Genomic DNA, 15115 nt, shown 5'->3' with positions numbered 1-15115 from the left:
GTTGATATTTCATGTGGCAGTTGCTGAAAGCACACTTTATTTGTCATGGAATCTCTACTACTCCATGGCTACAAATGAAGTGACCAGTGTGCTATCACCACTTAAGAGTGGTCATGGCATTTTCTCTCAAGATAGCTATTTTGACACAGCCTCAAGGTACACATTAAAGCCAAGATATGGAGAAGGATGGATTAAAACTAGGAGAAAAAAATAAGATAAAAGGCCTAAGTAGATAGATGATGGCATAGAATAATTGATTTGGATCAAGGTGAATCAGAAGCCTACTTTCAAGATTGGAAATCAATAGCAGAGAAAAAAAATGTTCTATAACTCTACAGTAGTGTATGTGCATAGGTGCTTGGTGTCTTTTTTTTTTTTCATTTGCAACTATGTTCAGTATTAAGAATGCAGGAACATCTGAATAGAGAATGTTCTAGTGGAAAAAAAGAGCTCAGGACATTTTATTTCGTTGGCTAAATGTCCAGATTAATTACATCAGTGCTAATTATCTTGTTTAATAGTAGCAGTTTTGCTGCAACTTTTATCTTTTCTGTAAATAAAAACTACCTTTCCCCCAAAGAATTGAATGTTAGATGAATTTCATTATGCTAGTCAAGGATTAACCACCTGTCATATTTTTATTACAGAAATATTTTGGGTTGTAATTATCTGTGATGTTTCATACACTAGTAGGAAAAGTGCAAGGTTCTCAAGGGAAGTGTTTTGATTTACTCGGTTGCTGCTGAATGAAGTTCATGAAACATTTTATTTTGCAGGGTTGATGGAAGGCATGATCATGCAATGTTGTTAGGAAGAAAAGAAAATCCTAGAGGCAATCCTTTCAAAGACGTTACAGAGTACAGATTTAAGATTCATCTTGGTATCCAGAGTAAGAATAAAGAATGGGTGACAGGCACTGGGGGTTATTCTGTATGTTGGTAAATTGAACACCAATAAAAAAATTAAAAAAATAAATAAAAAAAAATAGAACATACTCCATGCTCTCAAAAAAAAAAAAAAATAAAGATCTTAGTATGCAATTGATTCTGAAGGCACCCTTTCACCCTTCCATGTGCTCTCAGCAACAGGTGCTCCTCCACCTGCATCCTAGATTCCATACCTATCTCATTCTAAGATTTATTTTTACTTATGCCCCAAATTCTCTTATTCTGCATAGGATGGTGGGTGGTGTTGGTGGTGTGATCTTGAGCAACTGGCTGGGGCCTCCCATGAAGTCTTGTCAATACCACTATTTCCAGCCTGTACACTGTTTCCTCACTCATCCCAGATTGCACTGATCCAAATTGCAACCACAGAATATTTCATCTGCTGTTGACTTTCTTGCTCTACTCTGCACTCAACCTTTTGTTTATCTATCTATCATCTATCATCTATCTATCATCTATCTATCATCTACCTATATTCATGTAATTTGTATAGATTTTTATATGCATTCAAAGTTGAGTTGACATCACACATTTTTCTCTTTATTTTCATCCATCCATCCACCCATCCATCCATCCAATAAATGTTTACTGAACACTTAAATTAACGATGGCCAAACTGGGTGAATTCCAGCAAGCAGTTTTCTCAGTTAATTCACCAAGTTCTAAAATCTAGTCCCTAACTAGAGAATCATTTTGGTTTGCACTAAAGGAGATCAAACACTGATAACAAACATGATAACCAAAATGGAAAGCTTATTTACTAATTTACAATGAAAAAATACTTTCACATGGTCTAAAATATCATATCTCTGTAATAAATACATAAGAAGTCTATATAATCAGGTAGCAAATCTCCGTGAGAAAATATATCATACACAAACTGATTTGTGATCAGACATAGTCAGAACTAAATAAGCTCCAGAAATTGAGTTTATTTATTTTTGTTTTAAAGATGTTGTTTATTTATTTATTCATAAGAGACAGAGAGAGAGGCAGAGACATAGGCAGAGGGAAAAGCAGGTTCCCCGCGGGGATCCCGTTGTGTTATGTTAAATGATGATGTTTGGTCTAGATAGGCTTTAAAATGCCACAAACAGTAAAAAATAATAAAATTCAAACTTTCTAATCTGCTTCATAGCACTCTAAATTGTCACCTTCTTTACTTCTCTTGACTTACCACCCAATACCTTGAAATACAGAAACTCCACCTCTATTTTTCTCATGCATATTGCTAGGAGACTTTCAAAAGTCTTCTCATCTGGAATGCCCTTCTGGCTCCTGCCACCTATTCAATTACACTTGGTTTCCAAAGCTGGGGTAATAAAGCTTGCCTTTTCCCTGAAGGCTTTTGTCCCTGGCTGCTATAGTTCACAATAACCTCACTTTTATGAAACAATATTTTGAAGAAAAAAGTTGGCTTTTAAACATCTATTATGTGATAGACGTAAGAGATAGCAATAATTATACGATGATATGAGATAGATAAAATGGATATGCATATTTGAAAATAAGCCCATATCTGGTTAAAAATCTACACATTCTATTTTTTTTATCACCTATATGTGATCTTGAACTGAATTTCAATTTTCTATTTGTAATATGTACATAATACCCACCCCCCTGCACAGGTGTTGTGTATGTCCTATTATTTTACTGATGGGAGAGACTATATATATATATATAGAGAGAGAGAGAGAGAGAGAGACAGAGACAGAGACAGAGAGAGAGACAGAGAGACAGAGAGAGAGAGAGGTCTATATATCACTATATAGAGATACAGATACGTATATACTCATGCACATACGTCATGTTTTATATAGTAGATATAAATAAATATATATGTGTATATTTAAAGCTATATCAATCAAGAGAAGAACCAAGTTTTCACTTTGGATCTGCCATGTATAAGCCAAATGATCTTGGGCTATTCAGTTTATGAGCCTCATTTCTCTTCTTAGTAACGAAGGGAGCACTCACAGATTGATAGACTACATGCTTGATGTAACTCTAGGCTTCCTGGGAACACAGGCAGGAAGAGACCATCACATCAGTCCCTAACTACCTCAAGCTCTATTTATTACCAGATTTCCACTAAGGAAATCATGGATCCTTTTTTTTCTCAATCTAAGGGCTTTGTTCACAGATTCTAAAGGATCCAGATGTATTGCACAGTAAAAAATATATGCCTCTAACTAGTAAGTGTGACTAAGTTTACCATCACAGGGTAATCCAAAAAAACCTTTAGTTCTTCAGGGATTGCCATAATATTTGGTTTTCTTTCTTTCCTTCTGATTCTTGCTTTCTTTTCTTCTTCTTCCTCTTCTCCCCCCTCACAAGAAATCATGACTATGAATTTAAGTATGAATATACAAGAGCAGATTAGAACAGAGTTCTCAAAATTGGGTTCATATTGTTCAGTTGAGTTCAGCCCTTCTTGGTCTATTTCTCTAAGTCCAGCAATCTCATCATTATTGCTATTTAAAGATGAATTAACTTAGGTTCTGTAAATAATTATTTCCCATTATAATACAATATTATAATTACTAAGGTAATATTTTACCTTAGTTACTTGTATACATTCACTTTACTCATCTGTAAATGAGAATATCTGTTTACCTGTATTTGAACTTGTGGTTAGGATATATTCCTAGTAAAAAGGACTCATGTTTTCATCATTCTATATTTCCAGCACTGAGCTGGCCATATGTACGTAGTAGCTCTCAATGTCAGTTAAACTCAATTAAATAAGTTACAGTGTATAAAAGTTTATAAACTTATAATCTCTTTAAATTTAACAGGTTATTATCTATCTTAATGACACTGTAAATTAATGATCATACTTTTTTACAACTAATGAATTAGAAATAACTTTTTATGAATATAACCATATTCAGCATGAAAATAACACTTAACCTACTGAATAACTGAAATTAATTTTTTATGTTTGTATCAGGAAACCAGATGTCTTTTTTCCAAAACTCATGGTAGGTCAATATATTGGCTTAACTTCAAGTTCTCCAAATTGTACTTATGTTTTCCTTGTATGTGCATTTTAAAGTGTATTTTATTCTACCAAAAGACTCCTTAATGAACTTTGAGGTAAAGAATGTTGTTGGGGCCTACAAAAAGCTTCCAATTTTGATGTCCGATCACAGATGTTGTGCCACTTAGTGCAGAAAGCATCTTCTTTCAAAATATAATTAATTTTCTGTAGTGCTTCAAATAATATATTCAACTCCTCACTTTTAATTAAGATCCCTTTTCTTGCTCCAAGTTTAAATTATGCTCTGAAAGCAATTTTGTCAATTGCTTTTTCATGTGAGAAATATAATTATGAACTAAATTTTGTTAGTGTCAAATTCATACTTTTTAATAATAAAGTTGTGAATAAAAAATGAACAAAGACTGTTACACACATTTAAAATGTCTCATGCTATAAGTAGATAGAACAATTCCAGAATACACTGATAATGCATCAGTATCTTGGTTTTCTAAAGAACAAATACATTTCCCTGGTAGCTTTTTTATGATTAGCATACTATATAAATCAGTCATTAGGAGCTTGAGTGAAAGTAGAAAAGTAAACATCTTACTTTAAAAATGTACTGTAAATCTTTCATCAATATTTAATAACAATTATTTATATTGTTAGTATTTGATTATAGATTCATCAAAAAAGGAATTTAAAACTTAGAATGTTCTTTAATAAATTTAAGACACTGATACTATATGTTTATTGGGTTATCATGGAAAAGAAAGTTGGTTAAAGGTAATTTTTTTTCTTTCACATCAAATGTTTTGGAGACACAATGTTTTCTGTAGGAGGGTCCCCATGTCCATTTTCTAGATTCTTAAGTGTTAGAGGGAGTGGTGATTGCAGCCACAGTTGTAATTTCTCAATTCTGGTTTCATGAATCATAGCAACAGGCCTCAGAGGTAGCAGTTACCCTGGTAGGGAAGTTCTATATATTTTGAGTATTATTCCTGAGGATCTATCCTGCAACGCTCTTCTCTAATTTTAAAAGCAATTTTCTAAACAGCTAATTTCTAAATCGGTTCTTCCTTGCATGGCTTTATTTCCTGCCAAACCCTGAATTACACATTATATACTGTTTGCTTTATGGAACAGAAAGACAACAACCAAATTCTTCGACACAGAAAGAAATAAGAAGAGATGAAAGTTTGATAGAAGCCGCCCACTCACTGGCTGCCTACTCATGGTCTCCTTAATGACTTAAGTTGCTCTATGAATACTAGATATTACTGCGCATATTAATCTGGATCACTTTAGTCAGAATTGGGGCATTTTCCCAGAAGCCAAAGAGGATCTGTGAGCATATGTGTATATCTCAATTCCATGTGTTCCTGGTGAAGGGATCAAACAAGCTGTGCCAACTTGTGTCATCATGGAACTATGCTCAGAGAGCTCGTTGGAGGCTTTGGGAACTGAAGAGCTGTCCCTGTACTGGGCTACAAGTGACAGCTGAGTCAGCAGAGCACCAGCTATGCTGAGATGGCAAAGCAGTGCTTCTTTTCAGTAGGAAGGGGCCATTTTTTTTTTATTATTAAAATGTTATGAATTCTAAAGCAAATTACACAGTTGTTTCTGTTTTGGTTACTTCCAGATAAGAACAGAGGAGGGCATGCCTTTGTTGAATAACGTTGAATAATATCAATCAGCTACTGATCTGGGTTTTTCTGAAGGCTTTGTAAGACTGATGCCACTGGGGCGCACCTACATAGCAGTTGTGGGAATAAGTGTGTGATTTAGAGGTTGTATATAATTCACTATCCATTTTCATGATTTTTTTTCTGCTTTTATGGAAACATTAGGTAAAAAAATATAGATACACATCTAAGCATCTCCTACATTCTAGGGCCTCCCAAAATTTGTTCAGAACTGCAGAGGAGGGATCCCTGGGTGGCTCAGCGGTTTAGCACCTGCCTTCGGCCCAAGATGTGATCCTGGAGTTCCAGGATCGAGTCCCACATCGGGCTCCCTGCAGGGAGCCTGCTTCTCTCTCTGCCTGTGTCTTTGCCTCTCTCTGTGTGTCTCTCATGAATAAATAAATAAAATCTTAAAAAAATGAAAATGAATGAAAAACATTTCTTGCACATAGGAAGTGTTCTGTAAATGATGGCTGCAATCTAAAGACCTGTTCTGGCTGACGTTCATGAAGTCCATTAACTAGGACTTGTCTCGCCTGGGCACCTATCAACCATTCCTTCATTGGGAATTCTAAGATGAACGAGATTCAGGACACGCAGTCTCAGCTTTCCTACAAACATTTAGGTCCTTTACTGATCTGCACGGTTTTTCATCAGTGTCAGACAAAAAGGACAGAAAAGGGGGCACCTGAGTGACTCAGTTGATTAAGCATCTGCCTTCGGTTCTGGGGCTCTGGGCCTGATTCCGGATGGAGTCCTGCAACGGGCTCCCTGCTCAGTGAGGAGCCTGCTTCTGTCTCTCCCTCTGCTACTCCCTCCGCTACTCTCTCTACTGCTCCCCCTGCCTATGCTCTCTCACTCTCATTCTCTCAAATAATAAATAAATAAATTTTAAAAAGGAAGAAGAAGAAGAAGAAGAAGAAGAAGAAGAAGAAGAAGAAGAAGAAGAGAAGGAGGAGGAGGAGGAGGAGGAGGAGGAGGAGGAGGAGGAGGAGGAGAAAAGGATTCAGAATTTCTACCTAAAATAGGAGAGGACACAGATATATAGTACGGCATTAGCTCCCCAATTCAGTCCTCTCGTCGGAGGACAAGTTAAGGAGTTATCAGCTATGTATACAACTGGGTTGTAAAACTATCTTCATTCTGACAAAGCTTGTGTAGATACTTGCTGGATTTGTGTGCATAAAAGGCAATATTCCTGAAACCCAGCTTTCAAGTAAGAAAGCTCAGATCAGGACCTGGGAAACCAAATGGAAACTGATTCAGTTCTAAACATCTGACTTGCCTACCAAAGGTAGGCTCTATGGGCTTTTTTTTTTTTTCTAAGATATCATTTATTTATTTATGAGAGACAGAGACAGAGACAGAGGCAGAGACATAGGCAAAGGGAGAAGCAGTTCCCTACAGGGAGCCAATGTAGGACTCGATCCTGGAACTCTGAGATCACGCCCTGAGCAGAAGGTAGACACTGAACCGCTGAGCCTCCCAGGTGTCCCTCTATGGGCATTTTTAATTGAATCAATTATCAATCCTACCTCACTTTTATCTTCTAATTACCATGAGTGAGAAACTCTACTGACTCTCCTAAATTTCTCAACTGTGCTGTAAGGATGCACTGAGCACTGATTTAGCCTCCTGTTAGCTAGATCTATTTGGGCATCGACCCAGCACCATTCACTTGCATAAGTGACATTTATTAAAGTTTAACATTAGAAGATACTATATTTCATGTTAAACATCTTATCATAAAAATTACAATCACATTTTCACAATAATACACCTCATGCTTCAGAAGTCTTTATGTCACATCTCAACTCATTACATATTCCAAAGGAGGAGAGCAATTTTAAAAGCTTTGTATTTCTCATTATGTTTATTTTCCCATCCACTTACTAAAACTGGACCATATTTCAGAGTTTCATGAATAGTGAAGGCAGATTTCAAGGAACATCAGACTTATGATGGCATCCTTAACTTGACATTCATAGAAAAATCTGAAAGTACACGCATGGCTGGTTTTATCCAGAACTGCACTTAATTTAAACCCAGCTCTTTATTTTTCCCTGAAGTGTCTGCTGTATTTGATATATCTTCAGTTTCCATAAGCTGTTTACACCTGCTCAATATCAAGGGCATTCCAGACTCAGAATAATTTAAGCCAATTTGATGAACTGATTTGAATAATGATTATATAAAGAAAAACAAGCCAGTAGAATCAGAAAACTACAGCATTTTAGAATAGAAAGGACCATCTTAGAGTTATTTCTTTCATTCCCTACTCCTTCTCCCCTTTCTCCAAAAGGTAAGGTTTTTTCCAAGGTCCTTTAGTTAGTAGCAGAGTCTAGTCCAGAAGCAATCACTCTTCATTCTTAGATGAGTGTTCTTTCTGCAGTACCATATTGCCAAATAACTAAGCCAAGAGTTATTGCTACTCACCAAGCTCTAACAATGTGAAACTACAGAGTGTGGATAACTCTGACTAGTGCACCAGGCATTAGAATATCAGTGACCATAATTAGTATTCCTTTCTCGTTCATTTAGACAGATGCATTTGAATCAGAAATTGAGTGTTCTACTACAAATTTACAGCCTTAACGTCCCATAAGAACACCAGTATCCTTGCCATCTGCCCACTGCTTTCCTTCAGCTACATAATCATCCAACAGCCCATGTGCTGGTCAGTGGACTTTGGAAACTTAAGAAGATCTGAACCTGACAGAATCTCCATTCTTTCTATTCAAACACTGCAGTGGCATGCGATATGTTGACTTCCTTATATCCGTCTGGGTCATAGTTTTGAAGTCTGCAGGGAGAAGATTCTGGGCTCCATGGAAGATGAGCTATTTTCCACTGACTGTGATTACTGGCTTTTCTGGGGGTGAGAAAAAAAGGTTTCAAGTACTCTTCTCCAATTCTTCCCTGGGTCAGGTGCTGGAGCGCCTGAAACCCAGAGTGTTCAGACCATCTGCCTACTTACCGGTGGTCCACAAACCCGGGTTTCCTGTGAGGAGCCACCCTCTTGGAAAAAGGAAACAAAGAAATACAAACCAGAAGAGAAAAATCAAGAGGAAAGATTGGGTCACAGCCACATACACAAAAAGTTGATCAAATGAGGGCAAAGGGAATTTTTTATGGTTTGGAAGATCAGTAAGGTTGTTTACTGTTGGTGTTTGTTGCTTTTTTTGTGCCAGGTGCGTGCCTTTATTCAAACACTCTGTCCTGTGCCGTCAAATGGATAAATCGATACAATCGCTTCTAATGTTTCTTGACTTCCCATTTAAGTGACATTTTGAAGCTATTTCTCTCCTGTAGAATATTCTCTCAACCAACCGCATGAATGCTACTATACAGGAAAGATGCATTCATTTTGTTCAATGCAAAAAAGAAAAGGAAAATGTACTGTACTTTCATGTATATGACATGAAACTAGATCTTACTACTCTCAGTGATAACAGGCAGAGAGTAAACACAGCTTTCTGTAAAGTAATAACACATTTTTAATAAATGTACCACCCAGGCATACATCTGAATGAGTAAATGAATAGAAATAATTCTTTCAAGTATTTGCTACAGCTCAGGAACATTTGAAATTTTTCTTTTGAGCTAGCTCAAAACCAGGGCCGTTTATAAATCTCTCAAGAAATTTAGCTTCATTTGTTTATAGATTTCCTCCTCCTTTTGTCCATAACGCCAATAACCATATGTATTCTCTAATAACCCTATTCTCGACATTTAGCACCAAATATAATTAGGCTGTTTAAAAAAATAAAATTCATTTCAAAGAACAAAACTCTGGCAACTTGATTCAGAAATAATTGCAAAAGAACATGATTCATACTCTAAAAGCAACTTTAAAAAAGAGCTTCTAAATCGATATTCTTATTTGAAGTAATATGGCTAAGGTTGAAACACATATATAATATACATCTGTTGCTATACGTTGCTTTAAAATTCAGTTGGATCTGATATCTCTAGTTCTGTGCCTGCAGGATTCAACCTACTGTTCCAGCACATGGGCCTATTTTGCTTAAAGGTATTAGGAGTACTTAATTATGTTCTTGATCACTTTCAACAACAGAATTTCATGTCATTGGAAGAATATATGTATTTTTTGGTAGTATAACCCACAGGTTGATGTCACTGTTTTCTTACTATACTTTAATGATGAAAATTACAAGTACTTAGAAAGATTCATTCATGCCCACAAAAACATACTGCTTTGTTTAATATTAACAGATGTTTTTATAGGCTTTAAAAGTACGGGTGTGTGCTTAAGAATTAAAATTATTTAATTTTAATTTAATTATTTAATTCCCATGCACTATACTAGAAAGTTCTGCTCTAATTTAAGACTTTTCAAAAAAATTTCAGACTTTTTAATAAATATGTGTTCATTAGCTTCTCTCCAATAGCCCTCTGTGACCATAGCCCTATCTAATTAGAACAGGATGTTGATCTCTTGCATAGCTATACCTTATGGAGTGTTGGTAACTGCTCTTCTTAGAAGGAAACAGTTCCCATGACTTTTAAGGCCTGCTTCTATGTGCTTCTCCATGAAAAATTTAACAAAACAGAAAATTCAAAAAATATATATTAAAAATTTTATAATTTTGTTCTTGATAGTGCTTCTTTTTAACATGGCTTAGTTTATACTAACTTAAAGTGCTTAAATATGTAGAAACATCATTATGAGTTACACCTCAATCAGCTCTTTCATAAAAGTAATTTCTTTCATATCCTAAATCTATGTTTTTCATTTCCACTTTTTTATGGAATAGTTTTAGACCTTTGGTTTTATTGATTTTTGTCTTTTACTTGGTATATGCTGGTATTTCTTTTGGCTTCAAATAAATTTAAAATATTTCCCAATTAAACCATCTCACCAAATGACAAAGTATGAACTTGGGAGAGAACTTTAATTTTAACTATCTTCCATTTCATTTTGAAACTTCTAAATTGGTCATTGAAGTTCTTCTTCATGGCATCTGGTAATGGGAAAAGGCATCTAAAATTTATATCTGTGCTCATACCTGCCTTGAAAACTAATTTGTGCCTCTAATAAATATTAAGGATAGAAAAGACCAAAATTGGGATCCCTGGGTGGCGCAGTGGTTTGGCGCCTGCCTTTGGCCCAGGGCGCGATCCTGGAGACCTGGGATCGAATCCCACATCAGGCTCCCGGTGCATGGAGCCTGCTTCTCCCTCTGCCTATGTCTCTGCCTCTCTCTCTTTCTCTCTCTGTGACTATCATAAATAAATAAAAATTTAAAAAAAAATTAAAAAAAAAAAAAAGAAAAGACCAAAATTTCATCAGTAAATGAAAGTAGTTACTTTTTCTCATAGTTAAGAAGCATAGTCAATTTAATCATGGTTGATTAGACTCGAGTTAACTATATGCAATCTTTATTATGTTCAATAGATTATTAAAACTAAAATACCTTATTTATACTTTTAAACACTTTAAAATTAGTCCAACATTTTTTTCTGTATAAATTCCATTAAATTCCTTTATTAATATTTCTTTTTTTGAATCTATATTACCCAAAGAACAATACAGGCTGCCTTAACTTTGTATACTTAGCATGTTACAATGAAACTAACTTGTCTAATCTCTAAATAGATGCTGCTAGCTTAGTGCTTCTGAAATTGTCTTTTGTGCACTATTAAGGTAACTGAAATTCCATTTCATGGATGTTCTAAGCTCTTTTGAGCCCTTTATCTGTATTTTTTCCTAGTCTTAAGCACATTGCAGATTACAACAGTTTTGTCTCATCATTATATACTCATATCTCCTGATGTTTCATTACATAAAAATCCTATTCAGCCTGAAATCTAATAGTAGGAAATTTCATTTACAGTATTTATTTTTTAAATAACTCTCATTTTAGAACACGGGATCCTCTTAAGACTTTTACTCCCTACCTCCAATAAATTGTGCAACTAGCAACTAAATGACACATATTTAGGTACAAATTGAGGTCTTTAATGGATATAAATTACGTGACTGGCTTATGTTTTAAGGAAAATATCAAGAGCTAGTTCATAAGGATCTTTTCTCCCTGATTCAGTTTCAAAGAATGAAGAACTGGTATCATGGAAGCTTCTGTGCGCATATGCAGGAGAGTGTACACTCATATTCATTACATGTCCAACAATCTTATTCTGTGACCAGGTCCTGCCTTCCATGACTTAGGGATATGGCTTCAAAAAAAATATTTTTGAAGAATTAGGCCCTGAGATGTGGTTCTGGGGAAGCAAAATAAAAGGCTAAATGCAGTCAATTGTTGTTTATGTGACAGGGAACAGACTGATAGGATTTTATATTATCTGTATTTAAGGCCCAGTAAAGACCTGGACTGACCACCTCCCTCTCCCACTTAGCTTGGAAGTTAACCAGCAGTTGGATCCAGATTTCCTTCAGAGAGGGATACAGGAGCCGAGTTGGTCACAACTCAATTTGGCTGTGTCTAGGGGTATGTGAGGGGATGGTGTCTCTGGAGCTCTCAACCCAGAACCCTCTCTTATTCATTAGACACCAAGGAAATCTAGCTCCAAGACTCCTCCTTTCCTCCTAGTTGTAGTTATTGGTGGTGCAGTACTGTGGTGGTAGCAAGCAGACTTACCCAGTTCAGTCTTGCCTTGTAAAAAGTTAAGCCACCCTTACATATTTACAAGTTGACTTCATTTTTTTACATGGAGTCATTGAGAACCTATTCCTGGTGCCATTAACAGATTACACAAGAGGTATATATACTAACGTATGCATTTGTAAGAGCAGTGACATGCACCTTACTAATACCTTGTCCTTTCACGGTGCTGGAGACATGAAAACCAATGAGAACTTTTGGACTCAAGAAAATATGTAACAAAGGTCACTCCATACTCAAGGTCAATAGATATGCTGGACACACACCTAAGTTTCTAAAAAAAGCTAGGATTTTTCACACAACTGACGCATTTTTGTTATGTACTCTGAATATGTCTGAACATTTTATTAAAAGATATACTAAGTGAAGATGGTGGATTGTCCAGGTCCAATTCATCAGCTTAAGTGATTATAGATAATATAAATCAGATTCATTTTTATCTTAGATGTTTCTTCACTTTTATGCAGTTACAGTGAATAGTATTACTGGAATTGGCTATTAAGAGTGGTGGCTACAAATTCAAAGAATAATTGATTATAATATTCAGATTCATTGAATTTCTAATCATCTCCTTTATAGGAGCTATTCAAGGACTTCTAATTGAATTTATGACCTTGTACTGAAATCATATCACAAAACTCTTTATGTTTACTTGCATAAGCCTAGTTATTTTACCCTTATATTTATTTTTCCTTCATTTCTTGGTACTCTAAGGAGAGATGACTTATTTAAGAAGTTAATTAACTAATGCAAAATTTACTCCTATTATCTTCATATTTAATTAAGATTTCTTATTTATGTCATCACCTTAGCAAGGACTACAAGTATTCCTGAATGTCAGCCTCTTATCTATTTCCCTCAGCTTTTAAACATAATAAAGTGCCTGGATTCTTTATTCAGTATTTCAGATCTCCTTTCTTTCATGTCACAAAAGATAAATGCACATGGCTGCACTGACAACATCACAGCTTTGAAAATGCGTCCACCCGTTACCTTATAAATAGTTCAGTCACTTACTTTAATCCATCTTCTTCTGGCCATCACTCTAATGTCAAACTTACAAGTTTAAGAATGCACTTTTCTCAACTTCTAGTTTTAAAGCAAGAGCGCAAAATTCTATTCTCTTCACTAACACAAACTGACAGAGGTAACATTTGGACTGACAAGATGTCAATCAGTAAGCATTGTCATTTAAGAATATGTGATAATGGTGTCCTGGCATTTTTATTTTGATGAACATTCAGTGTTAACAATGGTGAAAGTCTACCCTCCTAGGATGTGCACAGGTGAAAAGGCCTCAGTACTGACCTTCCATTTCACTTCTCTCTGTGTTTTCAACATTTTGGTATAATCATCCATGATCTCTACTTTTTACATTGTTCTGGTAGTTCTTCTCCCTACAAGTATGTGTATGTGTGTGTGTGGTTTGTTTGTTTTATTTATCCTAGCCAGTTTTTATTTTTTTTAATAGCTACTTTTCAGAGCCCATAGCTTTGAGTTTATTAAAATCAGAGCAGCACTAAAACAAAAGGAATACACGTAACACCCATAGAGTTTCTGGAAAGACTGTAGAGTCTCTGGGGGTCATAAAACTTGAAGGAAAAAGATTTTGATATCTATTCAGGATCTAGGACCTGACTTTAGAAGTCTTTAAGTTGTGCTAAAGTTAATAGAAGATTATTAAATAAAATGAAACAGGTACTAAAAATGTTGATGTATGAATTTTATCATTTGACCAAATCCTCTCTTTTGAAGGATTATTATTATCTCATAATTAGGGATTGTTGTTTTGTGGACTTCTATAGGTTGCATATAAGAAATTTGTATCCAACACTCAATATTATCTCTTTCTAAGACTTACAGAACACTTATCTTTACTCTTCAATCCATAAGTTTCTTTGCACTCGTGAGGCTTCCCTGCTGCAAACCAGAGATGAGGTTGGGAGTTACAGTGTAGATTCTATTTACAAAATAGCTGTTTCAGCTAATAGATTTAATTTGCATTCCCCTGTCTCCCAGCGTGGAGTTCTACCCCACGTATGATTCATTCTAAATCAACATTCTGAACTAGAATTAATATTTCTTAATACTAATTTAAGAAGTAAGCAGCTTGAAAATCACAAGTCTTTTCTGGCCAATGTCATCAGAAACCACACAATGGCAGTTACAAGCTTTTTCATTTAAAAATTCCATATCTCAAATCAATTTGTCCCAAAAGTCCACCATAAAAAAATCAATGCAATTTAACTTTTCTTTTAAATAACAAATACATAGTTGAACATTTATTTGTTAACATAGAAAGACAATAACAATTGTACTCACATGGCACTGTGCGGAGGTAGAGGTTGTCACGGATGATTTGCTGAAGTTCGTGGTCCACAGAACCCTTCTGAAATCGTAAGTTGAGGTAGTGACGAAGATCCTTATCAACAATTCCTCCTAGAATGATAAAGTTTCTTAATGAAGGATGTTGGAAAATATTTTAAGTAGGTATTTGACTCTGTCTTAAATATAGTCATGAACGCATTTAAAGATTTATTTATTTACTTGAGAGAGAGAGAACATAGGGCAGGGAGGAGGGAGAGAAAATCTTAAGCAGACTCCACACTGAGGACAGAGCCTGAAGTGGGGGCTTGATGTCTCTCCCTGAGCTGAAACCATGAGTTGGGTGCTCAACCAACTGCGCCACACAGGAGCCCCTCATGAACCCCTTTAAACCTTACCTCTATAATAATAAAATATAACATTTACTGAGATAATTGTCAGGCCTGTGCTCAGTGTTTTATAATGCATTCTTTAAATTATTTTTCATTTAGAATGAAGTCTATATTATGGCAAAAGATATGTGTCATA

At 35.4% G+C, this 15115-nt stretch overlaps 1 protein-coding gene across 12 annotated transcripts in view; it reads right to left on the bottom strand.

The window, feature by feature from the left end:
• MAGI2 (membrane associated guanylate kinase, WW and PDZ domain containing 2) overlaps positions 1-15115 on the bottom strand; it is a 1329894-nt gene that overhangs the window by 943167 nt on the left and 371612 nt on the right. For all 12 annotated transcript variants that reach the window (XM_072791399.1, XM_072791396.1, XM_072791402.1 and 9 more), the window contains exon 2: positions 14585-14701. In XM_072791399.1, coding sequence (XP_072647500.1) covers positions 14585-14701 — 117 coding nt within the window. The remainder of the gene's footprint in view (positions 1-14584; positions 14702-15115) is intronic.

This window comes from Canis lupus, chromosome 21, assembly GCF_048164855.1.
Source record: "Canis lupus baileyi chromosome 21, mCanLup2.hap1, whole genome shotgun sequence".
Classification (NCBI taxonomy): Eukaryota; Metazoa; Chordata; class Mammalia; order Carnivora; family Canidae; genus Canis; species Canis lupus.
This window is presented reverse-complemented; position numbering and strand designations above follow the sequence as displayed.